Source organism: Ctenopharyngodon idella, chromosome 21, assembly GCF_019924925.1.
Source record: "Ctenopharyngodon idella isolate HZGC_01 chromosome 21, HZGC01, whole genome shotgun sequence".
NCBI lineage: Eukaryota > Metazoa > Chordata > Actinopteri > Cypriniformes > Xenocyprididae > Ctenopharyngodon > Ctenopharyngodon idella.
This window is the reverse complement of record NC_067240.1, coordinates 7,015,891-7,043,758: the sequence shown is the minus strand read 5'-3', so window position 1 is coordinate 7,043,758 and position 27,868 is coordinate 7,015,891. Positions and strand designations below refer to the sequence as shown.

Genomic DNA, 27,868 nt, shown 5'->3' with positions numbered 1-27,868 from the left:
GTTTACAAAAACGCTCCGTGGTAACCACGTGCACCTAACTAGTTGTTTTATAAATGAATAAACAACGTACATTTTTAAACAGAAAAGCTTCTTATACACTTTTATACAAATTTAAGTTAGTTTATCATGTTGAAATCACTGTCATATTATCACACCCTCCTGAGGTGACAGTAAAAGTTGAACGTTTCTGTTTAGAAATATAAGAAAGGATTTACAGGACAAAAAATGTAACAAAATGACACATTTGCCACGTATGTGAGAGTAACACACGGCTTTATATTTCTAAATTTGTTTCCAATTTTATTTGATGTTTTGAATTAAAACGATGTCTTCATATTTACCATTAAAACGTTTCAAATGAAAGAGTAGGCCTACATAGCCTACTTGAAATTATTATTATTTTTAAAGATAGTAAACATTAAACTTTAATTTGTGCGGAAATGTTATATCAAAGTCTGAGACACAGTGCAATAAATAAGTAAGTAAGCCAAAATAAAAAAAAAAAATAAAACACTGAGTTACAGACATTTAAACAAAATGGGCCTAAATAGCCTAAAACTCTGTGGTCTGTCTTGTTATTGTTGTAAAGGCGATAATCTTCTAACCTATAAAAATTAAATAGTAACAACAATAAAATATAGTTCATATATAATTTCTAGAAGAAAATGTAAACGTTATTTAAAGTCTGTTTGCGAACGACAAAATATTGAAATCCATTGGGCCTAACGGAATATGCCTGCTCAGAATAGCCTAAAATTGGCAAATTGGTACAAATAAATTATCATATCTAATTTAACTTGGTGATAAAACATTTAATACGCCTAATTACCAGTCTAAAACGATAAAACACCAACAAGAAGTACTTTAAGCCTACACTTCGAGCATGGAGTGGTTTTTCGACCATTAGGGGATTTTGTTACATGAACAAAACGCGATCTCAAGCAGCAAGCGCGCGACCCCTAAGAGCTAGCCTACAATTGAGGTGCAGTTAATTGGAAGAATTTGCAAACTTCCTCAATATTGAATGGATACGTGTAATTAGCTCCGAACAAAGATTGACAGCAGTCTGATAATCCGCAGGACACACGCTGGTTTGAGGGGATTACACACTTTCCCCCCTCTATCCAAAACAGCTCAAATCCTTTCAACTGCTTGGCTTTTCCCTAATTACAACAGATAATGTTGGTATTCCGAGATTTATTCAAAGATACACACACACATAGGCTACTTGAAAAACAAAAATACGCTGAAAAATACAAGAATACATTTTTTGAATGTGTTGATTAGCTCCTCAAAATCAACGAATGTGTTATAGCCTATTATTTTATTAAATATTATTTTTAAATATTCAGATAATTAAACATTGAGAATTATGGTAAGACTATGTGAAATACCTTTCCCATTTTTAGGTAGGCTACTTTAAGTACGTTTTTCGGTAACACTTTATTTTAATGTGACATAGTTACAAGTTACATGTATAGTAATAACAGTAAATTATGAATAATAACAAGCAACTAACCTTAAAGCAAACCCTAACCCTAACTCTATAGTAAGTAGCCTACATGTAGCTAATTAATATTACTCAGTACTTACTTGAGTAGTAACTAAATCACCTTAAAATAAAGTGTAACCCGTTTTCTCTCCACAACTTTACCTAAGGGCAATTTTTTAAAGTGCAAATATTCCACTCAATAAATATGAGGTCTTATAATGTGAAAACAAGATTACTCTGTTACTGTCTAGTGAAGGAATTTAACTTGTCTTAGACCTTGTAATCCTATTAACAGGTAATCTTTTAAACTCCAAATACATGCTTTTTTAAATAATCATGAACTTGAATTATTTAATATTTATTTTCTCCAGTCATCTGGCCCTTTTTTAATTTTTATTATGCTTGTTTTCTTGCATGAAATAAAATATTGACACAGTTATGGCCAAGAAAAGCTCACAGACATACTTATTTTGATCACGAATGCCCAACAGACCCACAGTTTTTCAACTGTCTATTTTATTCATCTGTTTACACATGAGACATCAACCATATACATGCCTATTTACCTCACATGAAAAGTTAATACATAAGACTAAAGAATCCTAATAAGCGTTACAATATCATATGCGTCAACGCTATGGTCAGCTGTCTAGAAAAGAAAAAATAACAGCATCACATTCATCTCAAACCCTTGTGCAAAAAAGCAGGAGGGGGAATTAAACAGAGCTTCTCCGCCTCTGGTTCAAGTCATTATATGTTTGTTAGATATATTTACAGGTAAATATTGCAACATATGCACAAAAAAAGAGGAGGAAACAGACTACAACATCATTTATTCAAACAAAACATACAAAAGAAATGAAGTCCAACAGCAAAATTGGGGGGCAAGCAAATGATATTCAGAGAAGCCGAAAAGCTGATCTAGAATCAGATGTTGCAGCTATGGGATTTAAAAACTTGGGTGAAACTTTGGTAACACTTTACAATATTTCTCATTTGTTAACATTAGTTAACATAAATGAACTATGACCAATATATATATTTATATTTTTTACACCATTTATTAACCTTTGTTAATGTTAGTTAATAAAAATACAATCGTTCATTGTTAGTTCACAGTGCATTAACTAACTTAATCATTTTAAAATATGAGTACTGTAAACTCATATACATTAAATTAAATTCACTTATATTTTAGTGTTAGTTTAGTCAATAGAGTAAACTCAACTTAAAGATTTTAAGTTTATTCCACTCATTCAGTTTGAATTCAGGTAACAAATCTAACTAAGTCTTAACAACTATATAGCTACTTAAATGGTTTGAGGAAACCGATTGCCTTAAATAGTTTAAGTTCATCAAACTCAAAGTAATAAAGTTACATAAGACTAAGCAAAGCAATGATAACAGAACAGGAGAAGCAATTTCATTGCCAGTTGATGTTAACGAATGTAGTTAACAAATGAAATTTATTGTAAAGTGTCACCGAAACTTCAACAGCAATCAATCAATGTGGAGGGAAAATTAAGATACTGTTTTTGTTTTGTTTTTCTAAAAGAGACCCAGGCTGGGTTTCTCAAAAGCATCACTGATCGTAGAGACCATCGACGGTTCTACAATCTACTTAGGCTTATGATGCTTTTGGGAAATGCAGTCCTGGTTTGAAGAAATTTGCTACATCACTACATGACAGAACACTTCTCCTCAGCCTTGGACTTGATCTCTGTCAGTGTAGCGCTGGCTTTCTCTTTTAACTGATCCATGTCCATGTTCTGTAAGTTCTGCATCTGCCCCAGGATGGAGTCCTTCTCCTCCTCCTCTGTGGCGTCCTCATCCACCATCTTCAGCAGCTCCTCGGGAACGTCCACGTCATCTCCTGCCATCTGGAGCATGTTCTCGTCCTGCTCACTCTGAGGGAGAAATCCACACATGAAGTCAAACAGGGACACAAGCACATATAGGTACATTTGTGTTCATAAAGGCAAAAATAAACAATGTGGATCAGTTGCACATTGCACAGTTTTTTTTTCCTGAACATCTCGACCAGTCTTACATTGGCTCAAACCAACGAATTTCAAGGAGATTTCTCTGTTATACACAATTACCATTTTAATACAATCTTTAAAATAAAGGTACCAAAAGGGCGTTTTCGCATCAGTGCCATAGAAGAACAGTTTTTGTGCCACAGAAGAACTTTTCAGTTGACAGTTCCTAAAAGAACCATTTTTTTTTTCTTATTGTGAAGAACATTTTGTGCAATGGAAAGGTTCCTTGGATGTTAAAGGTTCTTTATGGAACCACAGATGCCAATAAAGAACCTTTATTTTTAACCATATGGTGCTCCTTGCATTTTTTTTTCTTTTTTTTCTTTTTCAAATGAATGTACTATATTTTAGTTTGATAATGTTTTTTATTTAATATTTTATATTTTTAGGGGATTTTATTGTACTAAATTATATTTTAAGTTTTGTAGTTTTTAATGTTTGTAACCAAGCAGATCTCACCCCCATTGACTACTATAGTATTTTTTTTCCTTCTATGGTAGTCAATGGGGGGCGAGATCTGCTTGGTTACAAACATTCTTCCAAATATCTTCTTTTGTGTTCAGCAGAACAAAGAAATTCATAATTCTTACAGGTTTGGAACAACTTGAGGGGGAGTAAATGATTACAGAATTTTCATTTTTGTGTGAACTATCCCTTTAAGCTGGCATAAATCTTGAATGCTTTGGCACTTGTCAGATTATTGCTGAAGTGAATAAAAGTTAAAAAGTGGACAAAGTTATAGAAGTTTAAGTTTATTGATATGAAAAATGCACAAAAATACTATCAAAATCAAAGCCATAAATCTAAACTAGTTGTGTTCCAAACTTGAGGTTGATATCTCAAAAAATTAGCTTTTGGTAAGACTTTGTTTGGGTGCAGTACCAAACTTTTCCACTAGATTAAATTAGTTTCCTATTCATTTCCAATGCGGTCATTTTTGACCACAAGGAGTACAAGTGTGACTCTTTTTTTTCAGGACCATTTAATCTTTTAAATCATGTCCATGATTTTTTTGTTGTTGTTGTTGTTGTGTTCACATAGCAAGCGCCAAAACCTTTAACTTTCGCACCATTCCGATGAAGTAAAATATTCTAAAAAAACAAAACAACAAAACAAAACAAAAACAAAAAGAGCACCAAAGCACAAACTCATGTTAGCCGTTTTGCATTATTGCATCACATAGATTTAAGAGAGAAAATGAAGCTGTACAAAGACGAACAGATGTTGTGGAAAGCCAATATTGTTGGAGGCTTGCGCAGACCTCAGTTAACTCTTTTAATCTGGTTAGCTTATTTATTGGTAGTGCCAAGAGCTCAGAGCCACTCAAAGCATCCATATGGGAGAAAATGCATTTGTGTGTGTGTGTGTGTGGGAGCCAAATACAATTTAAGAATTCTAGAGATGGTTTCAACAAATTATTTTCAACCTAATAAATCTTTGTTACTGTAAGTGTTACAGTGATATGACTTTCCATTTTACTACAGTTCAAAAGTTTGGGGTCAGTTTTTATTTATTTATATTAAAGCATTAAAATACATTTTTATTCAGCAAGGATGCATTAAATTGATCAAAAGTTACAGTAAAGACATTTATAATGTTACAAAATAATTATTTTTTCAAAATAAATGCTGTTCGTTTGAACTTTCTATTCAAAATTATTACAATTTCCACAAAAATATGAAGCAGCACAACTGTTTTCAACATTGATACTAATAAGAAATGTTTGTTGAGCAGCAAATCGGCATATTAAAATGATTTCTGAAGGATCATGTGACACTGAAGACTGGAGTAATGATGCTGAAAATTCAGCTTTGATCACAGGAATAAATTACGCTTTAAAATATATTCAAATAGAAAACAGTTATTTTAAATTGTAATAATATTTCACAATATTACTGTATATTTTTGATTAAATAAATGCAGCCTTGATGAGCATAAGAGACTTCTTTCAAAAATATTAAAAAAAAATCTCAAAACTTTGAACTGTAGTAAATAATCGTACAATTCTGACTATGAAAGTCAGTTGTCAACTGAAAAATATTAATTCAAAATGAATTCTTCTTGTATATGACAAGGGAGGGGGTAGCAAAGTGGCTCTTACTTTAGGAAGTCTGTATTTTTCTCGTAGACAAACTCTCAGGGTCGCCCTCTCTGCTTTCTTGTGCAAGAAATCTGCATCTCGCTCCATTCTGTGGATCAGAAATGTTTTAACAACACGTTATCACATGCTAAGAAAAACACTGTGTATTAATCTATTTTTTAATTCTATGTAATACAGTGGACGCTAATCTTATGATTTTCATGTTAAAAAACATACCACCGTAAGCATGTATAATTCACTGGAAAACATGCTTTGCACAAACATTTTGTTTTAAAATCTGTGCGTGACAGAACACTGTAGCAGTAGAATGAAATGACCTCTGGGTACAGCTTAATTCAAGATAAAGAGCTTCAGGATGCTTATGGCATTGTTCAGGCAGTGCGACGACTATACTTGAAGCAAAGCTAGTTTACCAGCAACAACTAGATAATAAAATCCTTTGGGTGTTTGATCTGAAGCTACGCAAAGATGTTTAGATGTAATCTCACAGAAGACATGTATGTTTATTGTATGAATCCTCTGTTTCTAACCTGGTCATATTTCTACTTAAGTGAGCCTGCTGATGCTAGTTGTTATCTCATCTCACATGAACATGAATAATATCAAATCTTGGGATTAAACTGGCAATAGTTGCAATCATGCCTCATATGTTTTTTTGTACAATTTGATCCGTATGATTTGAAAAGCTCCTTATTGTCTCAATACAAAAGATAACAGCCTTTAAGATAAATATTACAGAACCACATACAGTGTATATAATGTAGTGTTACTATAGATCCGAGTTTCACAAAATTAGTAAAACATAAATAACTTTTTTTTTTTTTCCTTCGAAATGTATTTTGTTTGCATGTACTTTTTACGTATAAAATACAACCATAATTGGTACCAAAAAGCTAATGATTTTTATTACCGGAATGAGCGCCATCATTCCATGTATTAATCTGCTTATGTAATCACATTCCCTGTTTATGAGCACACTGTGAAAAAGAATTGTTGGTTTAACTTAAAAAAGTAAGTTACCTGGTTGCCTTAAAATTTTGAGTTCATTGAAATTAAAAATTTGAGTTAATACAATGAAGGCGATTGGTTTGATCAACAGAAACTCAAAATATTATGTTATTTGAACCACATTAATTATTGAAGTTGATTTGACAAAAGAAAAAATGTTGTGATAAATCGTGAAAATGTTTTTTACAGTGCTGACCGATAAACACTGAATTTCAGCACATCAAAAAGATTTTTTTAGATAACACAACAAAATCAGACTTCAACACTGCAACAATGAAACAGCCATAAATAAAATCAACTATGCCTTTTTAACAAAAAGCTAACAAAAAGCAAAATGGATAAATAAGTAAGGAAGTAAGGAAGGAATGAAGGGTTTTAAATATGCAGACATTTAACATTCTCCAATACTTTCATTACTCCCATGCTACCATGATTGTTTCTAAAAATAGCATTATCCAGCTCAACAAGGCTAGGATAACCCACACTAAGCTGTGCTCTTAGGGCTGATTAGCAGCTAGCATCTGACGCTTACTCTCTGATACCAACATGGCGCCCGTTCGTCTTTAATCGTTGACATTATCATCTTTTTTACACCCAGAGATAGTTAAGGTGCAGGTCTTAGCATGAATACATCACTATAGAGAATAACAGATTTATGTGCTTGCATCACAACTCATGTTGTTCCATGTTAAGCTGCACAATGGACATCAATGCAGCTTTTTATTTGAACAGGCTAACAGTGTTTTTGTAATGTATCATCACCTTTAAGGATGGAACATACAGAAGGATCTAAAACTGACATGCTAACAGCGTACGTGTCATTGGGATTAACAATGCATTAATTCCACTAAGAACCAAACAATCTCCAAAAAAGATGAAACCAAACTTAAAAACAATATACAAGATGCCATATGCAAGTTTTTCCATTTACTTTGTCAAGGTCATTAAAGCCTAAGGTCATTATGCAAGCACAAATTAGGGCCAGGAGGCCCAAACTTTACTTACTTTTCCTCCACTAGCTGTTTCTGGTACTCCTCATATTCTTCTCTAGTCATGCCGGCAGCCGCTGCAGGGTCCTTGGGGGTCTCCTCCTCAGCCTTTTCCTCACCTCCTCCAAGTCCCATTCCCTTCAGTGGGTTCCCCACCATACTTTTGATTAAAAACGCCATTATGTACCCTTTTGGAGTCTCTAACTTGATGCAAAGTTGTGATTCCTTGAACTCCTTTGGTTAAATTCCTTATTCTCCAGTAGAGATGTCCCTCAGATGGATTGTTGGTGGTCTAATTGGAGCTAGGCTAACCGACCTGCCTGTCTGTTATCAAGGGCACACTGTTGACTACAAATGGCGGACAGGGGGGGAAAAAAAAAAACGTTTATGGTGCAGCCATAATCTGGATTAAGATACGGCCGTCTACTCTGAGAGGCAGATGGCTGTGTGCTTTCTCTTTTCCACACAATAAAAGTGAAACAACCCAATGCATTTATCAATCATAAGCTCTAAATAGAGGGAAAAAATATCAGTAGTAGACAACGATCAGAGAGAAAACTAGAAAAAAAATTGTGTTTTGGAGATTAGGTTGGCCTCCGCCGTTGACGTCACATTTGTTGTATCCACCCACTGACTGCTAATCACATTACTTAATGAGGGACTGACCAATGCAGCTGGTTCCCAGATTTTCCATTTATACCCCTTCTGAGCCCAAAGAAGCACAGTTACAAGATTACAAACCTGTTTATCAGTTTCACAGGATGTAGAGATGAAGACGAGGAGCTGCGAATTTATACACCAAATTTACTTGCAAACAACCAGGAGCTGTTTCAGCGGTTCTTCAATACTTGTCTGTTGAGATGAATAAAAAAAAGATAATGGTTATTAAACATGAGATGAAATACTGACCTCCAGACAAAACAAAAAAACACTTACCATGGATATCTGGTGCTTTAATTGGTCTCCCAAAGTGACTAAACTGGTCTTCAGTGTTCTAGCTGGTCTTCCAGACTGGCCAAGATGGTCTTCAGGTGGTCTAGTTCTTCTCCCAGTCTGGCAAAGGTGGTGTTCAGTTCATTTAGCGGAGTGAGCTGATCTTCCAGACTGACTAGCTAACAAATGCCCAAAACCTTTGTAAATTCTTTAAACTTGACCAACCTGGTAGCAGGTAAGATTAACACACAACTTTAGACTGTTCAGCTGTTAGATTTTCCACTGTTTAAACAAAGAATAGCTCATTTCAGGCATTGAATTGGCCAAGTAGCATATTAGCATGTAGCATAACATTCACACATGGAGCAGCATAAACTGACAGTAATTACCGAAAGGTCTTGTTTAATTTTGTTATTTGTGGTTGATATGTACCTCAGGTCAATTAATGTCGCAGTTTGACTATTGTCCTACAAAACAACTGAATTTTGTGCTCTCGTTTTGTGATGTGAATATCTCTCTTTCAAAGCTCTGACACAATTGTCCTGTGGTAAAAACAGCTTAAGTTGGTGTACCTCAGACTGATTTAAGCAGTTTTTTTTACCTCAAAACAATCATATCTTGTTAGATTTTGTATGGTTTAAACAAGAAATAGTTCAGTTATCAGCTATTGAGTTTGCCAGTTAGCATATTAGCATGTAGCATATCACTCACACACGGAGCAGCAAATGTCCTTTTTGTACAATACACACTAAGCATCTTCCATTCTTTGAACTCCCATGACTTTTGTAAACAAACTCAACAATTATTGATGTTTTGTCCGACAAAATGACGTTTGAATTTTACACTCTCATTTTGTAAGGTGATTATCTCCCTTCAAAGCTCGGACACAATGATTGTCCTAGGGTAAATGTGGGATACAGACGAACTTGTGTTCGTACAAACTCCCATGACTCTTGTATATTAAAAAAAAAAAAAAAAAAAAGAAAAAAAAAAGGAAAAGGTCTCGTTTTACTCTATTATTTGCAGTTGATGGATTCAAAGCACCTCAGGTCAATTCATGTTGCAGTTTCACTATTGTCCCACAAAACAACTCTCGTTTTGTGAGGTGATTATCTCCTATTAAAGTTCTGACACAGTCACAACTGAAGCAGACATTGCCTGTCCAAGGTGAAGACACTTAAAGTAATAAGGACACCATTGTGTCCCCACAGTCCAATAACTTTCCATTATGGGTCTCTTGGAAACATAAATATGGTGTAAACAAATTATTCCTGAAGGGAAGGTCATTTAAGGAGTGAATTGTTGTGCACAAAATTCTTAAAATTTGAATTTGCATGAGGTGACAATATGGTTGCCTTGGGAAGACAGCTACTATTCATACAGGAAGTGCAATAAAAGGAGTCACAGGAACAAATGCAAATAGAAGCAAAACACCTTAAAGGGATAGTTCACCCAAAAATGAAAAGGGTAAGTAAATGATGACAGAATTATGTTGTTCCTGTATGAGTTTCTTTCTTCTGTTAAATGCAAAAGAAGATATTTTGAAGAATATGGGTAACCAAACAGTTGACAGTACCCATTGACTTCCATAGTAGGAGGAAAAAAATATTATGGAAGTCAGTGGCTACTGGTTACCAGCATTCTTCAAAATATCTTCTTTTGTGTTCAACAGAAGAAAGAAACGCATACAGGTTTGGAACAACATAAGGGTGAGTAAATGACAGAATTTTCATTTTTGGGTGAACTAACCCTTTAACCTGCCCATCACAACTAATAATAAATTAAACCAAAGTATCCTATGTGAACTTATTTAAATGTATTGGGGACCATTTGAATTTGTTCACAGTTGAGCCAGTGAGCTTGTGCTGGATTGATTGCACAGCAAGGTGGGATGGAGTGACAGATGTGCTAAACATACACGCCATCTCTCCATGTAATCCCCTGAAAAGAGAGAGGAGGGGGTGGGGTAGAGAGCGAGGGTACGCAATCAAGCTGAAGCACAGAGCAGTAATTGAGAGCGAAGAGGGACAGAGGGAGGGAATGGATGTTGGATTATCAGAACTAAGAAGCATTGGCATATCCCAGCGCAATACTCTAATGTCACAAATGGATGCTAGTGAAGAGGATGCTGACAGCCTGTAGCATCCAAACAGTGATTCCATAACTTCCTGTGCATAATGATTTATTAATATTGCATAGCATTTTAAAAAGCTATAAGGCAAACACTAGCTTTGTATATGACATGCCTAAAGCATGTAGGCTGTATTTAACATCAGTGATTATCTGCTGGCTGGTCAGGATGCTCAAAAAAATTATATAATATATCCCGAATTTCGGAAATGTTTGGACGTTTTTTAAATTTGAATAAAATGAAAACTAAAAGACTTTCAAATCACATGAGCCAATATTTCATTCACAATAGAACATAGATAACATAACAAATGTTTAAACTGAGAAATTTTACACTTTTATCCACTAAATGAGCTCATTTCAAATTTGATGCCTGCTACAGGTCTCAAAAAAGTTGGCACGGGGGCAACAAATGGCTGAAAAAGCAAGAAATTTTGAAAAGATTCAGCTGGGAGAACATCTAGCAACTAATTAAGTTAATTGATATCAGGTCTGTAACATGATTAGCTATAAAAGGGATGTCTTAGAGAGGCAGAGTCTCTCAGAAGTAAAGATGGGCAGAGGCTCTCCAATCTGTGTAAGAGTGTGTTAAAAGATTGTGGAATACTTTAAAAACAATGTTCCCCAACGTCAAATTGCAAAGGCTTTGCAAATCTCATCATCTACAGTGCATGACATCATCAAAAGATTCAGAGAAACTGGAGAAATCTCTGTGCGTAAGGGACAAGGCCGAAGACCTTTATTGGATGCTCGTGGACTTCGGGCCCTCAGACGACACTGCATCACTCATCGGCATGATTGTGTCAATGACATTACTAAATGGGCCCAGGAATACTTCCAGAAACCACTGTCGGTAAACACAATCCGCCGTGTCATCTGCAGATGCCAACTAAAGCTCTATCATGCAAAAAGGAAGCCATATGTGAACATGGTCCAGAAGCCCCGTCGTGTCCTGTGGGCCAAGGCTCATTTAAAATGGACTTTAATGGTTTTAAAGTGGAAAAGTGTTCTATGGTCAGATGAGTCCAAATTTGACATTCTTGCTGGAATCCTGTATCAGGCAAGAATGGGACCAAATTCCAACACCAAAACTCCAGAAATGATGACCAGATGTCTTCAAACTGTTTTGAAAAGAAGAGGAGATGCTACACCACGGTAAACATGCCCCCGTCCTAACTATTTTGAGACCTGTAGCAGGCATCAAATTTGAAATGAGCTCATTTTGTTCATAAAATTGTAAAATTTCTCAATTTAAACATTTGTTATGTTATCTATGTTCTATTGTGAATAAAATACTGGCTCATGTGATTTGAAAGTCTTTTAGTTTTCATTTTATTAAAATTAAAAAAAAAAACATCCCAACATTTCCGGAATTCGGGTTGTATATAAAAAAACAAAATAATATAAAAACAAAAAATAATAGAATATAAAATAAAATATAAAACACATAAAAAAAAACAAAAAAAAAAACGTTACAAGTAATGTAAATACAAGTAAGCTACATTTCTAACATTTCCCATAACAAAATGCTTTTTGTACTGTTTTTCAAAACATTCTGGATTGTAATCACTCCCTTTCCTTTTCCTCACTATTGACAGAAAGCCTTTAAACCAACATGCAATCAGTTGTTTGTGATGATTGGAGCTGAATAAAGGTGGAGAAAGTGTGTTAAAGCCCTCTGTCTCTGATCTAATCCCTAACGATGGCCCGGGTCATAGAAGCTTCTATAGAGCAGCACTATGGCTCACGGCTGGGTTCCTTACATAATCCCCTGCATGAGGCCGTCCCTGTCAGACAGAGTTACATCTGCATCCAGGAGCTCAAAGCTTCCATCTACACTGAGCAGTGAATTATTACAACATATTCTTGTAACAGGCAGAAATGGCCTACAAAAACTTTTAAGAACATATAATCTTTGGCAAGTTTATGACTAAATGTATGTTGACAAAATGAGACGACACAAAAGGTCATTTGATTTGTTTTATGTAAATTGTTTGAGAAGAAAAACATTTTTGTTTTATAAAGATTCAAATAACACATTCACAACCTTTGGGTTCTTGCTTTCGCCAATACAATAAAGCTTTAACACTTGTGGAGGGAAAAAAATGCCTTATTGTAAAAGGTAATACCAAAGGGAATGTGTTAAAATACTCAATCTTATTGAAATTACTTCAGTTACCACAGTTCAGAACGTTCCTGGGACAGCGACTGAGTTCTTGAAATGATTCCTGGACCAGAATTGAACAGTAAATATGTCAGACCTCTAAAGAATATATTACATCATATTCAGTAATCTACCATTGAAAATGCCACACACACTTGGAAAAGAGCAGTCATTCAAACCCTGTACAACTCTGATCAAATTAAAAATTAAGAATTAAAAAAAATCTCAAACAAAATACTTAAGTTTTCAAGTATAATAATTTACAGTTTGCAAACAAAACAAACAAACTGGAAATTAACAAAAATGGACAATTTACATGTTGTGCTGTGTTTATCAAGAGCTACGAATCATCAAAAAAACTTCTTAGCTGCTGCTTCCTGTTGACTCCTGGAAGTAGATAAGAGAAACAAAACAGAGAGAGAGAGAGAGACAGCAAGCATTAAATGCAAGTAAATACTGATTGTTTTCAGTTCTTTATGAATGTGTGTGTCAAGAGATCCATGACTTTCAATTTTGTCTACAACAAAATAAATCTGTTGCAATCCCTGAAAAATAGTCCTTATTTTTGTTCCTTCCATACAAAATGGCTGTCATCTTGCCTTTTTATTATGTGAACTAGAGAACATTTAATTCAAAAACACTGGGTGAGATTTCAGTGCTTTAACTACCAAACCATTGTATGAAGCACCCAGATATGAACAAATCTCTATTACACAACCATTTACACACCTCTTTGTAGCTTTGCATGGACACTGCAACATATACATTGACTCACTTGTACATAACGTAGCCGAAGAAGAGGAGGGACTGAATGACGATGAAGACCAGGAAATGTGTGGTAGAGAGGCAGGAGGGTAAGGGAGGAACTTCAGGACATTTCGCCTTTTCTGCAGGATTCTAAGTAATGTGACCATAAATAAATAAATAAATAAATAATTGGTTGTTTCCTCTTTTTTTGCCATTTTTATTGAATCTGAACAGATAATTTAAGAGGAGACAATGGAGGAGAAATGGAGGAGAGATTGGTAAATGACTGGAACATAACATAACATAACATAACATAACAGCATCATTGAGATGCCATTATAGTTTTATTAATATTATTTATCAATATTATTAGTTTATTTTTAATTTAAAAATTTTAGTAATTTTTTTGTATTTTTTTTTTTTTATTAAATATGTAGTTATTATTATTATTATTATTATTATTATTATTATTATTATTTCAGTTTTTTATTTCAGTAGTTGCAGTTATTTTAGTACAAGTTAACCCTCTGGTGCTCTTCGGTTATTTTTGACCAAAAATTTTTTTATATTTTGTTTTTTTTAGATTTTTTTTTTTACTTCTTGGGAATAGTACGAAACTTGGTAAAGGTTTTGGCACTTGCTATATAACCCAAACAAATAAATAAAATAAATAATAATGGACATGATTTGAAAAGGTTAAATGGTCCTGAAATAAAATAGTCACACTTGTGCTCCTTGTGGACCGTGGTCAAAAATGACAGCATTGGAAATGAATGGGAGACGAATTTCATCTAGTGGAAACTATTGGTACTGAGGCCAAACAAAATCTTACTAAAAGCTCATTTGTTGAGATATCAACCTCAAATTTGGAACACAACTTGTTTAGATTTATAGCATTGGTTTTCTTGCAGTTTTAGAGTAAAACATGTTTTTGAAAATACATATTTCATATAAAAATTGAAAATAGTATTTTTGTGCATTTTTCATAACAATAAATGTAAAATTCTGTAACTTTTTTTAAGTTAACTTTTTTATACTTTTTTCACTTCAGCAATAATTTGCCAAGTGTTGTCTTTGAAAAGAGATCAAAACTGCTCCAAAGCATTCAAAATTTATGACAGTTTAAGTTGGAAATTTCATTTTCAGGTCTATGCTAAGTGAATAAATGTATTATAACTACAGTGTAAATATAATTTAGTACCATAAAATCCCCTAGAAAAAACTAAATATTAAATAAAAAAAAACATTATCAAACTAAAATATAATAATATATTCATTTCACTGAAAAAAAATAAATAAAAAAAATGTTCGGTTATTTTTGACCGACACACAAAGAGCACCAGGTTAAACTAAATAAAATTGAGAAATGCTGCCTTGGCAAGTAGTTGAAAAAAAATTAAGTTTACATTGTTTTTTTTTTTTATTTTAGTTATTCAAGTAACACATTTTTTATGGTTTAGATGGTTTTAACCCCGACAAGTATACCAATAAATTGTACCATGTCATCAAAAATGACAACTAGATGGTCAAAAATATTTCCATTTATACATTCAGCAGACATTTTTTAGTCAAACGATGAACAGAAATATGAACTATGACTTTGAAAAAAAAAAAAAAAAAAAAAATCCAACTGTGCGGTATTTGCCAGCTAAGCCACGCATACGTCGTGCTATAAGACATATTATCCATATCAGAAATGCTGCTTTATTTTTAAACTCACCACATTTTTCTGAATTATGTGTTCGATGTTCCTCTTGACGACATGCAAATGCTCCTTGATGTCATTGAAGTGCTGGATTGTCTCGTATGATCCGAGTCCGCCTGCGTTACCCTGCTGTTGACCCACTGCCAACTGCTTCAGTGAGCCTGACAATGAGTTTCTACAAACCACAACATGAAAACAACATTAGTGCAATGCTTCATTTGCCCTCATGTTTTGAATAAACATTCATGAATCTGAGTCAGACATCATATGAAACACTATTAATTATTCAAGAAGAAAAAAAGTTGAACATTTTCAAAGATTATGCATGCCAGATGGTTCGACATTAGGGCTTTAAGAGGAAGTTTAACTCATTTTCTGCCCGTTTACATACAAGAAAACAGTATGTCATACAAGAGGATCGTATCAAACAATCAATTCCTCTGAGACACAGTGTCAAAAGACTTAATCTGAGTTTTAAATGCATAAAACAGCTTTAGGCTTCGAATATCTGATCTGATTCTTAAGACAAAGCTCATGTTTTCTGGATTTCATGACATTATTGACATGACTATTGTTGACATGACCATGCAAAAAGATGATTTGCATTTCCTGTCTTCATTCAAAGTATTAAAAAAAAAAAAAAAAAAAAAATCACAGCATGTCACGAACAAATCCTTGGAACTAACAGACTTAAATGATTATACTTATTGGTATATAAATGTCTCCAAAAAGACAAACAACATTCTGACATTTGAATGCATTTCAATGGATGATTAATTTGTCAGAGCGTACATGTAAAGAAACATTATATTGTCAATTTTTTCCATATGACATCACATTTCGATATCTTTTCCAAGCATGGAAAATACTATTTTAATAAATTCCCAGATATTTAAAAGTTTTACATGACCATAAGAAAAAGTATTCACCAACAAAATGGTTATTAAATAACCTTTGAAATAAAATAAAAAAACAAATAATTTGAACTTGGTATATATTTCCAAATTTAAAACTGTAGACATGCAAGAAAAGACAGTCAAACTGCATATCTCCTGAACTCCCTCATGTCTCAACGAGCAACAAATCAAACTGTCATATACACATACGGTTCAGCTCTGCCTGGTATAAAAGTTGAGCCTCTAGTGGTAACTTGAGAGCACTGCATGCAAAAAATGCTGGTGAAAAATCCCTGATTACACTGGCAAATGACTTCTGTGCCCAAGGTCTTCGGCCAAGAAAATCTTAATATTACAGTGAATTGTCCCAATCTAATCTTTTAAGCCTCCTCTTAACTCTCCCAAAAGGCCATTTATCCTTCAGCCTCATAGAAAAAATGAAATTACCATGCTGCACAAGCAGGAATGATTGCTAAATTAATCTTCCTAAAAAACATGGCCCCTTTCTTAAACATATTTCAGATGATTAAGAAATACCCATTCGGGTCATGCCACAGCCTTCCTCAGGGGGACACTTTCATTTGGTTATAAATGATCATTAAAGATGGAGTATTATACAAATCTTATCTATTTATATAAAGATATAAAAAAGATGATACATTGGATGATAAACAAACATTTTGTTTCTTATAATACTCTGGGGGGGAAAAAAAAAAAGGAATTAAACTGAATTTGAAATTTATTGTCAGAAGTTCTAATAATATATATATAATATATAAAATTTTTAATCAAAACAAGGTCAAACCTGAGGTCTGCACATAAAAAAAGAGCAGCATACGGTTTAACCTTTTAATCAGAAACACATCTTCAAGTTTAAGATAATTTCTCTGCTTAACTTGCATTTTTTTACTGATCACGTATTATCCTGTGCCTGAACCCCATTTCTTTGGATATCGTCTTCAAAATTCTAAGATGATTACTAGGATAAAAAATATGAGGGGATGGACAAAATGAAAACGTTTGGTAAGTCATAAGTGCAGACTCCTTGGGGAATTACAAAGACAAGAAAGCAATCAGAAGCAGACCATGTATTCACTGTTGTATGATGGATATATTTAAAGATTCGCATATAATCCATCAAAAAGAGGCCCATAAAGAGCCTAAACAAAATCAAATTTGTTTCTTAAGGGGGGGAAAAAATAATTAGACATAAATCTCCCTTGAGGCAAAAAAGTGAACATTTAGAATCTCCCAGTAATCTTTATCCACTTCAAATGACCTACATGTCGGAAGAAGCCATTTTTCCCCTCGGATAAGTAATTTCGTTGGGCTAAGATGAGTAAAATGAAATTATGATAAAAAAAAGAAAAGGTCAAGATCTTAATATGTGCATAATCTATAAAATGAATTCGATCAACTGAGCATTTGCTTGTTACGATCCAAATGCTGTTTAAATGCGCACCAATAGGATTAGCCTAAATGAACAATCGACACAGATTACTGATCTTTTCAATGTCTTTCAATGTCGACAATAGGACGACAACGTGTCCTCAATGCTGCCCTTTTGATGAAGACTGCTATATTATGTCTTTGCTAAGAGCAATATTTGCATATGCACTAAATAGTGAACAAATACCTTTTTAAATGTTGCATGCCTTGAAAAATGATAGATTCGATCAAACGCCATCTTGTTGACAGAAAAGATGTGTAAAAGGATAGAGTAACCTATTATTAATTAATAATAAAGTAACTATTTTGATGCTGTTGTAAAATTCTGTTTTAATAAAAGTACATGTAATTGGGTTATTAAGAGGTTAAAAACAATGTACTTCTGCAACAAAATCTTAATCTGAATGCATCCGTTACAAACAAATCTCTTGTTTAAATCCCAAACAACAAAACCATCGGTAAGTGTTGTTCTAAAAATCGGTTTAACAATCATTATAGTTTGGTCACATCTGAGTTAAAGAGTTGTAAAAACAGTCTTTTGTGGGCTAATCCTCTACTTGCACAGCTAAAGAGTTTTAAATGCTGTATTTTGGTGTCTAATCCTAAAGCCTTATTGTTTGATTTTGTCTTTGTGTTTTAATCCTTGTTCGTCTACACCTTGCTTAAAAAAAAACACCTGGAGAAAAACAAACAACTGTCCGCTAACAAAACAAAAAAAAACAAAGCTGACATTACAGAGACCAAAACAGAATAACAAACAAATGTATTTAATCTGGATTAAACCACGAACATCTTTAGATCTTTATGTTAAAACACAACAAACAGAAAGTTAACAGACAAAACCTAATCTGCTGCGTTGTTCAGTCTTTTGCAAAGGCATGTAATGCGCTAAGGCCTCCAAGTAGTTGTTTTACTCAGAGATTGTATGCGGCTTAACACTTTCTGGCTAGGAATTTTCTGGAGTATACTGTATTTTCCGCAGTTTTTTCAATCTGAAACGTGCTGTTACTTATATTCCGAAGCGATTTTTACAATGAAATTAACATCAAGCAAACAAAACAAATTTTGCATTTGTGCCGAATGAGAGAGGTACGTGAGCCCAAGTTTATTAATGTAGCCGGTGGTTTCAGTTTCACTTTAAATAAATTCTTTTAAGCTTGACATTTATAACAAATGTTGTTTAGAATGAATGCCACTATCATTTGTTTGTTTTATGCTTTTTTTCATTCCTGCTCTGTTCTAAATGCCATTAAATGTAAAGGATTTGTTGTGGAGTAAGTGGAACTAAAATACATGTTTATAATATTTATTAATGTTTTGTTTTATTTACTGGTATTTACATTATTTCTGAATGTAACACAATGTGACTTATACAATGATTGATGCAACTTATGTATTTTTTTCTCCCAGTGCAACTTATAGTCAAGTGTGACTTATTTTAGGAAAAATACAGTAATATTCCAGTTTTGTTTTGTGAAAGGAGAACAATATTTTCCTTACCTTACTTCATTAAGGTTTCTCAAAACCTCCTGTTGTGTATTAATAATGGTGTCCATTTCATGAGTGGGAGCCTTAAAAAAGGAAGTAAACTATTAGTTAGGCTCAAAGATAGGTTAGAACATAAATTTGATTTATTGCTATAACAATGTTCAGTTCAAGTAGCACTAAAATTGTATGGTTGATTTACAATTTAAAGTCATTACATCTCATGAAGGATTTTGATTGGATCTGAGATGACGTCATGGCACTCAATATAAAAATCTGGTCAATGTAAGAATGTCCAGTGCTGGTAAATATACACTGTTAAATGCCATATATCAAATGCATTTGTCATGTCCTACCTGTCCTGACTGTGCTTGTGAGGTGCGTTTGGAGATCTCCTCTGTGATGACTGACACATAACGCCGTTGTTCATCCAGAATCATGGCCAGCTGCCGGTTCAACTGCTTGATTTCCAGGTGGATTCGATTCTGCCCCTCAAACACCTGACGGATTTCCCGGTCGTTAACGCTTTCAAACAGGTCCTCAACTGCCAGAAGAGAAACATTGAACAGATGTTTTTCTACAAATACGGATTTTCATTTTTACAACTCAGCAAGTTAAAATTAATACATTTGTGAATAAACAAACAATAATAAAAAAAAAAAAAAGAGAATGGTTTAGCGAAAAATGTTGCACCTAAAATGCCTTAAACATGGTTAAAATAAAAATCTAGATAGAAAAAATTTACAGTAATAAAATAAAAGTATAATATTTTAAAAATAAATAAAAGTTTAGCAATCAAATCTAACTCATCCAATCAGATCTATATGGAAGCTTTTTTCATGGAACAAAAATAAGGTAATTGCAACTTTTTCTCTCACAATTCTGACTTTTTTTTCCTCGCAATTGCGGGTTTATATCTCGCAATTTGGACTTTAGTACTTGCAATGGAGTGTTTATACCTCAAAAATCTGTGGAAAAAAGTCTGAATTGCGAGATAAACTCGCAATTTTTACTTTTTCCTTGGAATTCGGACTTTTTTTCCCTCACAATTGCAATTGTGGAAAAAATAGTTGCAAGTTTATATTTTGCAATTCTGACTTTATCATAATTGAGAGTTTACAATAGCAAGTCAGAATTGAGAGATATAAACAAACAACTGCAAGAAAAAAAAAATTGTGAGGGGAAAAAAAAGTCACGATTACATTTTATATTTTTTTATTCCATCATGGAAACAAGCTTCCATAGATCTAAGATCAGAACAGGATAAAAGGTGTATTGGAAAAGGATGTGCGTTTTATTAATAACATTTTAACATTCTAGATTTCTTTGTTTTAATGTGAGTTTTTCTTAATGTTTCCAGGCCATTTCTATTGACTATAAACATCATGAAAACACAAAGCTGAATGTGAATCTGAGGTCAAAACTTCAGACAGAATGAGAGCAACTCACTGGGCTGCCCCTGGACATCAGGGTGCTCTTTCTGAAACTCCTCTTTCCTTTTGTCCAGCTCTTGTTGGAAATTCTCAAATTCCTCCTGGTACTTGTCCTTCTCTTCTTTGGGAATCTCTTTTTCTGGGGGAGGCTTTATAGAAAGACACAAAACACACATTCAAACACACTCACGCACATAGACACACTTACGCATACTCCAATTATAATGAACAAGAGGAATGGAGTAAGAGGTAGACACTTATGAAATAAGTATGGCCGATTCTTCGTACTTATTCATACTTAAATGTGTGTACGCGAATGTGTTCGGAGGAAAAATGCATACCAGATTCTGCCCAGGCTCGGTAAGTCTAAACAGCAAAAATGACAGCACGTCATGGTCATCTGTTGAAAGAAATTTAGCCATATTTTTTAAGCTGCAGTGTGTAATATCAGTGCCACTAGCAACAATAAACACGTTTTAAAGTTTCAAACGGCTTCTTCCACAGAACCTGCTATAGAAATATAAACCATTCATTAGATTACTTTCATATGACTTAATGGTTGAATGCTAACCATTTTTCTTTGTTGGTTCAATTTTGGAGGGTGACAAAAACAACATTAGACCTTCAGTCGGAAGAGAGAAAACTCTGGATTTAGATATGCTCAAATACCTGCAAGTCCTCCGGTGGCTGCAGAGATGCCAAAATAACCAGTCCCAGGAATGATCATGTTTTCAACTTTGGTGCAGAACTCATAATCGTCTTTATCAGGTGTGAAGCCGTTATTGATGAAAACCTGAAAACGTTGAGAATATTCAGACATTATTATAGCTTGGAAATTTCATATTTTTTATGTGATATTGAGATGGCTGTTAAATAGTGAATCAGTTTACCTAGAGGTCATATTAACTACTGTCAGTTGTACATGGATCTATTGTTTTGATGTACATTTACAATGCAAGACTCACTGAAAGACACATTTATCACAAAAGCCATTACCAAATTATCAGGCTCAAAAGGTCTAATTATAGTCAGTTCTTTAGTATTAATCTTTTTTGAAACTTTTTATGATGATATAAACTTGACCTACCGATAAAGTTTGCTTGTAGTAGACGATTTTGGCACGTACAGGGTAGGGTTTGTTTCTGAAGTCTCTAAGACATGTACCCAGAGCCTGTGTTGTACCATCACTGGAGGAAAAATATGATTTATCAAATACATACATATATAAACACAAAGACAACAACAACAACAACAACAACAACAACAACATTTCCTTTCCATGTCAACAAGTTTTGGCCAAGATTTCTCTTTAAATTTTCATAAAATATAAGGCGAGACACTCCAGGTGAATAGGGTAAAAAATTAACTAATAGATATCACCTTACTTCCCCAGTTGACTGATTACATAAAGAATTGCAAACATTTTTTCTATTACAAGTTTTCTAAAATGTTATGTTTAAATATGCAAATGAGGTGTTATCTAATTACATATGTGCTAATTTGCATACATTTCTAGAACAAAAATCTGAATGTTGGATGAAGTCAGATTCAAAATTCTTGTTTCATTTTTTTTATGACATATTAGAGTCAACAAAATAAATGTTCTTCATTTTTTTTAGAAATAAAATGTTGTATAAAATCAGGCAAATTATATATCAACAAACCCCTCTATAAAAACCTTCAGAATATAGATATGAATAAAACTGTAAAGTTTCATTTATGTAAATTCTGCTGAAGTGGAGATTTCTGACTCAGAGCAGGAGAAAAAAAACTCATTTTGAGAAAACAGCCTTTAAAGATATGTACTGCAATTGAAATCTACAGACGCAAATAGATAAAGTGCAATAAAAGATACACTTAAAAGTGTATTTTGGTTGTTTTCTTTCCACCAGTCTGAAAAAACACTTTATGAAAAGCCAAAAAGTGCAAAATCTCAAAATTGACAGGTGCATGAAAAAAAACTGTTTTTGTCAGTAGTGTCTCTCCCTGATAATATGAAGGACTATGGGTATTTTTGACACAGTATTGCACATATGCTGCTGACAACTCTCTCCCGCTGGCTCACAGATCTAATTTAATGCTTTCACTGTAACTGCACTCAGATTAAGACAGACAGAGGATTAGACTCTCTCTCTCTCATAAATAATCATATTTCCTAATCTCCTTTGAGTTGTAAAAATGAGAGCGCTGATGTCAGCAAGGAGGATATGTTTACTTACTTTTGATGGTCATAAACAAGTTTCCCATTGTTACCCACCACCAGGACAGCAGGGTTGTTTTTCTACAATAGCAAGGTCACAGAAGAGAGAGACATAATCCTTATTTAGTACAGAGGAGACACAAAACAAGTCTACTGAGGTGCTTTAGTGTTTGTTCCTGAGGCAAAATCTAAGCACATTAACATAATCCTTTGATAACATATATATTTACCTCTACCTTAAGATGTTTTGACTGAAAAATGCACATCGCTAAAAAACAAACGTTAATGGGGGCATTTTACTGACACATACTAGTGTTAAAAATAATCATACTTTTCAACAAACTAATATTAAATTCCAGAGTTGTCGAATGATTAGAAAAAAAACATTACAAAATATACTGATAGAAAAGCCCGAATATTAAGATTTTAAACATTTTATATTATTGAGGAAGAAGAGTAAAGCATTTAATAGGCAAAAAGTGGCTTTAGAAGTGTGTGTGTGTATATTATATTATATATATATATATATATACACACACACACACACATTTTTAATAACAATTGATACAGCTAATGGCAAAAATATTTCAATTATAATAATATTATGCATTTAAATAACTTCACAGACACATTTAAAAATAACATTTTCATAAAATGCAATTATTAAAATTATACTTATGTGCAATCACCTTCCCATCATTATCAAAAGAGTCAAAGAATATTCCCACGCCGTTCCACTGATCAGCAGCCCCGTACACAGGACCCTCCAGACCTTGACCGGCCGTGAACCATATGGCCTACAGGACACACACACACACACACACACACACACACACACACACACACACACACATCAGGCTCTCTTCAGTGAGCATGGGTAATTTGGTAAGTGGTGCTTGAGATCAGTGTGGTCTGCTCCACTGGACTGTGGGACAATTCAATGAAAGCACATGTTACTTGTACAACACTACACTATAATTACTCCCTCTACACTGCGAATGTTGAGCAAAGTTCCTGAATTTATCAAGGATGACCTGTGGATGCTTTTTCTGATAAAATGATTTATTCTGTGTTAAAAGAAGTCCCTGCGATAAGACGAAAAATCTGAACCTCATGACTGCTAACAAATTAAGGAAATCATATATTAAGTCAAGGCTGTAGCACCCAGGAATGCAGCAGCATGAAATTAGTTCATATGACCAGGGAGCAAAGGAAGTGAAAATGTGTGACATGAAAAAAAAAAAAAATAAATACATTTCAAGGACTGAGATGACAAAGTATCAAAAGCTCAAGATACTGACGATTTACAACATAGTGAAACCTACAATTTGTGAAAAGCATAGTAACATAAAACTAGATTTTACATCTTATGAAGAAAATTAGACTATTGTTTGTCCATGCAAACCTGCTGACACAATGCTAGGGTGTTCTGGGTGGTTGCCCGGGCGTGACTATGCAGGTGTTCTGAGTGGCTGTTGGAGCATTTCTATGCGGTTGCAGGGCCAAAGTAAAAAGATCCCACCACCAATTCTCTATGATCTTCTGATTTCTAGATATGACTTCACAGGAAGTACCCACACTGCTCTCCAGCTTTAGTGACAACATAAAGAAACTTCAAGTTTTCCCTGATCTCCCCTACCGGTGCATACAGCGTCCTTTGCACGTCAGTTATTAAGGTTTTATTTGTGTAAATGCCTTTGCGTGCACTATCGTAAGGTATATTGTTTATATTATCAAAAGCAGAAGTGTTAATAAAAAAAAGGTTTTATAGGTTTATATCTTGCAATTCAGACTTTTTATTTCAGAATTGTGAGAAAAAAAAAAATCAAAATGGCGAGACATAAATTTGCAATTGAGAGACAAAATTCAGAATTGCGACTTTTCTCAGTTACAACTATTTCTCGCAATTAGCAGGTTAAAAAAAGCAAGGACAGTCAACATACAATTTTATAAGTTTATATCTTGCAATTCAGACTTTTTTATCTCAGAATTGTGAGAAAAAAAATTCAGAATTACGACTATTTCTCAGCTTTGCGACTTCTCATAATTCTGAGAAAAAAAATTCAAAATTGCGACTATTTCTCACATTTGCAACTACTTCTCAGAATTGCAACTATTTCTTACAATTCTGAGAAGAAAAACTCAGAATTGCGAGACAAGACAGAATTGCCATTATTTCTCACAATTGAGACTAATTCTCACAACTGAGACTTTAGTTCTCACAATTAAGACTTTATTTCTTACAATTGTGAGAAATTGTGGGTTTGTAAGTCTGAATTGTGAGATATAAACTTGCAATTGCAAGAAAACAAGTCAGAATTGTGAGATAAAACATCACAATTACCTTTTTTTCTTTTTATTCCATGGCGAAAACAAGCTACCATAGAAAACAGTTATTTTAAATTGTAATATTTCACAAAATTACTGTTTTTACTGTATTTTTGATCAAATAAATGCAGCCATCGTGAACATACAATACTTTTTTCAAAAAAAAAAAAAAAAAAAATGTACAGCCCCCAAACTTTTTAATTGTAGTGTACATCCAAAGCAATTTTTAGTACACTACCTGCAGGACTCCACAAGGTTCACAGAGATCTGGAATTCAACCTGTGACACTAGCTCAAGGCTTTCATGTCCCTAAAAAGGGTCAACATGACCCTCCACAGTCATAATTTGTCTGTGCTTCTGTATGTTTACAAATGCCCACAGCCAAAAATGTAGAAATGAGGCTCACATACACAACATAATGATAATTATTTTTCCCTCTCTTACCAATCCATCTGCTCCCATTCGTCCCCGTCCGGACACACGGAATGCCACTTCAGCTTCCCAATGTTCAAAACTTACAGGGTTTTTTGTCCATACCGAACCCTTCTGGCTCCGCAGAGAGGGGGTGATTCGAATCTGATCCGCACTAGGAATGGCATCTGGTGAAAACATGGACATTTCAAAAGGAATGAACGGACAGAAAATTATTTAACACAAAATATTAAAAAAGTAACACTCTATTTTGATGATCCACTATTCTACTAACTATAAGTAACTTTGCAACTGCAGTCAACTAACTCTCATTAGAGTATTAGTAGACTGTTAGGTTAGGCCCTTGCAATCTGAGACAGCAAAAGATTTTTGTTACATAATTTCATTATTATCACACGCCCATGTGTAATATCTGGCACACTACCAAGTATATGAGTACAAACTTCCCTGACAGCATACTTTTCTGCTGACATTAATCTATTTAAACAGATCAAATTGACCAAAACCACAATATTCAATTTGAGGACCAAATAAACAGCACTGCTCGCTCCTGCCGGCTAATATGTGGCGGTGTATCTGAAAGATTTGGGAAGTGTTGTAACACAGAACTTTGCTCTTCCTACATGCCGAGGAAGATTTGTTTAACCCTTTAGGAAAACTAGTGCCATGTCAGCTGTTAAACAGCATACATATATTAATCATAGTTTTAACAATGTCACCACGATTACGCATAAAAAAAAATGATTATGTGACTAATCAAAAATCACACTTTTAGTAAAACATAGAGTATCTGATTTCATCATAGGACAAAATCATAGGACAAAAAACAACTAACAATGCACCAAACATATCAGAACAGAGGCATAGATTTGATTTTAAAATGCAGCCATATTTATTTAACTTTAAGATATGTTACAAATATCATAATTTGCATTATTACAAGAAACTCCTGCACAAGGAATGTAATCCATCATCATTCATTCAATAATGCAATATTTGCACTACTCAGGTTCAGTTCATATTAATGCAACCTCTCGCATAGACTTCACATACACAGGGCATTTAAACTACATGTCCGTACATAGACTAAACATGCTGACAGATGACAGACAGTGATACAGATGGATGAGAGAGATCATACAGACACCCATCTATAAACTTACTCCCAGTATGAATCCAGAATGGGATTCTTCCATCACTCTGTGTCAGATGTGGCCCTTTGAAACTGTATTTATACTCAAAGCGCCGGTGAGGCGAGTCCCCGGCAGCGTTGTCGGCGAAAACGTGCGGAAATATTAAAGATATTAGTAATAAATAGGCATAAGCTGCCAGGAACTTAGCTATGGGTACCGCCATGTTTGAGTCTGAATGCTGACGTAGCACAGAGAGGGGCGGGAAGACTGGAAATGCTGAAGGGCCAACAGGGCGCTCTCTCATTGGCTGAAGCGTTAGATTGACACACGGGGAATTATTAAGCGAACGGTTTTGAGCCTCGTTTTCAGGCACTGATGACTTGGTCCTTAACGTCATAGCATACAAAAAAAGTTACCATAGTAACTGAAATATTTGCCAAAAAATGTTAAGAGTTACTCTTGCCGCTGTAAGTTTTTAATGAATTAACATAACATTTAATAAAAGGTCTGAAAAAAGCTGTTAACAGATTTTAATGTGTGTGTGTGTGTGTGTGTGTGTGTGTGTGTAAAAATCCGTTATCATTTAATAAAAGTTCTGAAAAAAGCTCACTGCAACATAATATATATATATATATATATATATATATATATATATATATATATATATATATATCCTGTTATAATGTTATATAAACATAAATGTTTTACAATAAGTAGTACAGATACACTTATTGTAAAACATAAGATATATAATATTCTGTAATGTTATGCACACAAATATGTTATATATAAATATAAATGTACAAATATACACACACACACACACATATATATGTGTGTGTGTGTGTGTGTGTGTGTATATATATATATATATATATATGTATACACACATACATACACAGTATACATATACTACACCTTTAAAATGAAATATAAAAACACTGACTATATATATATATAGTCAGTGTTTTTATATTTCATTTTAAAGGTGTAGTATATGTATACTGTGTATGTATGTGTGTATACATATATATATATATATATATATATACATACACACACACACACACACACATATATATGTATGTATATATGTATTTATAAAAACTGCATATACATACATTTTTTTTACACGCAATATTTACGTATAAAAAAGTTCAGACGGGGTCAAGTTATGCTCAAGCTTGTGATGAACATTCTC

General features: G+C 33.8%; 2 protein-coding genes across 4 annotated transcripts; both read right to left on the bottom strand.

Moving 5' to 3' along the window:
• Positions 1 to 1,918: 1,918 nt before the first annotated feature.
• Positions 1,919 to 9,616, bottom strand: LOC127504357 (complexin-4-like). 2 transcript variants are annotated; one of them, XM_051878897.1, is made up of 5 exons: positions 8,569 to 9,616; positions 8,374 to 8,484; positions 7,649 to 7,792; positions 5,636 to 5,723; positions 1,919 to 3,399 (listed from the first exon to the last, which is right to left on the bottom strand). In XM_051878897.1, the coding sequence occupies exons 3-5, from the start codon at positions 7,789 to 7,791 to the stop codon at positions 3,172 to 3,174; spliced, it is 459 nt and encodes a 152-aa protein (XP_051734857.1). In that variant the 5' UTR covers position 7,792; positions 8,374 to 8,484; positions 8,569 to 9,616; the 3' UTR covers positions 1,919 to 3,171. The 2 variants fall into 2 exon arrangements, with proteins under 2 accessions (XP_051734857.1, XP_051734856.1); XM_051878896.1 differs by having other exon boundaries at positions 1,920 to 3,399; positions 7,649 to 7,980; positions 8,569 to 9,614.
• A 3,045-nt stretch (positions 9,617 to 12,661) lies between these two features.
• lman1 (lectin, mannose-binding, 1) lies at positions 12,662 to 26,926 on the bottom strand. Of its 2 annotated transcripts, XM_051878301.1 has the most exons (14): positions 26,698 to 26,926; positions 25,547 to 25,701; positions 23,464 to 23,571; positions 22,794 to 22,855; positions 21,662 to 21,761; positions 21,244 to 21,367; positions 20,916 to 20,974; positions 20,591 to 20,723; positions 19,498 to 19,685; positions 19,157 to 19,227; positions 15,327 to 15,486; positions 13,635 to 13,756; positions 13,176 to 13,246; positions 12,662 to 12,923 (listed from the first exon to the last, which is right to left on the bottom strand). In XM_051878301.1, exons 1-13 carry the CDS (start codon positions 26,888 to 26,890, stop codon positions 13,210 to 13,212), a joined length of 1,512 nt encoding a protein of 503 aa, XP_051734261.1. In that variant the 5' UTR covers positions 26,891 to 26,926; the 3' UTR covers positions 12,662 to 12,923; positions 13,176 to 13,209. The 2 variants fall into 2 exon arrangements, with proteins under 2 accessions (XP_051734261.1, XP_051734260.1); XM_051878300.1 differs by having other exon boundaries at positions 12,662 to 13,246.
• Positions 26,927 to 27,868: the final 942 nt, after the last annotated feature.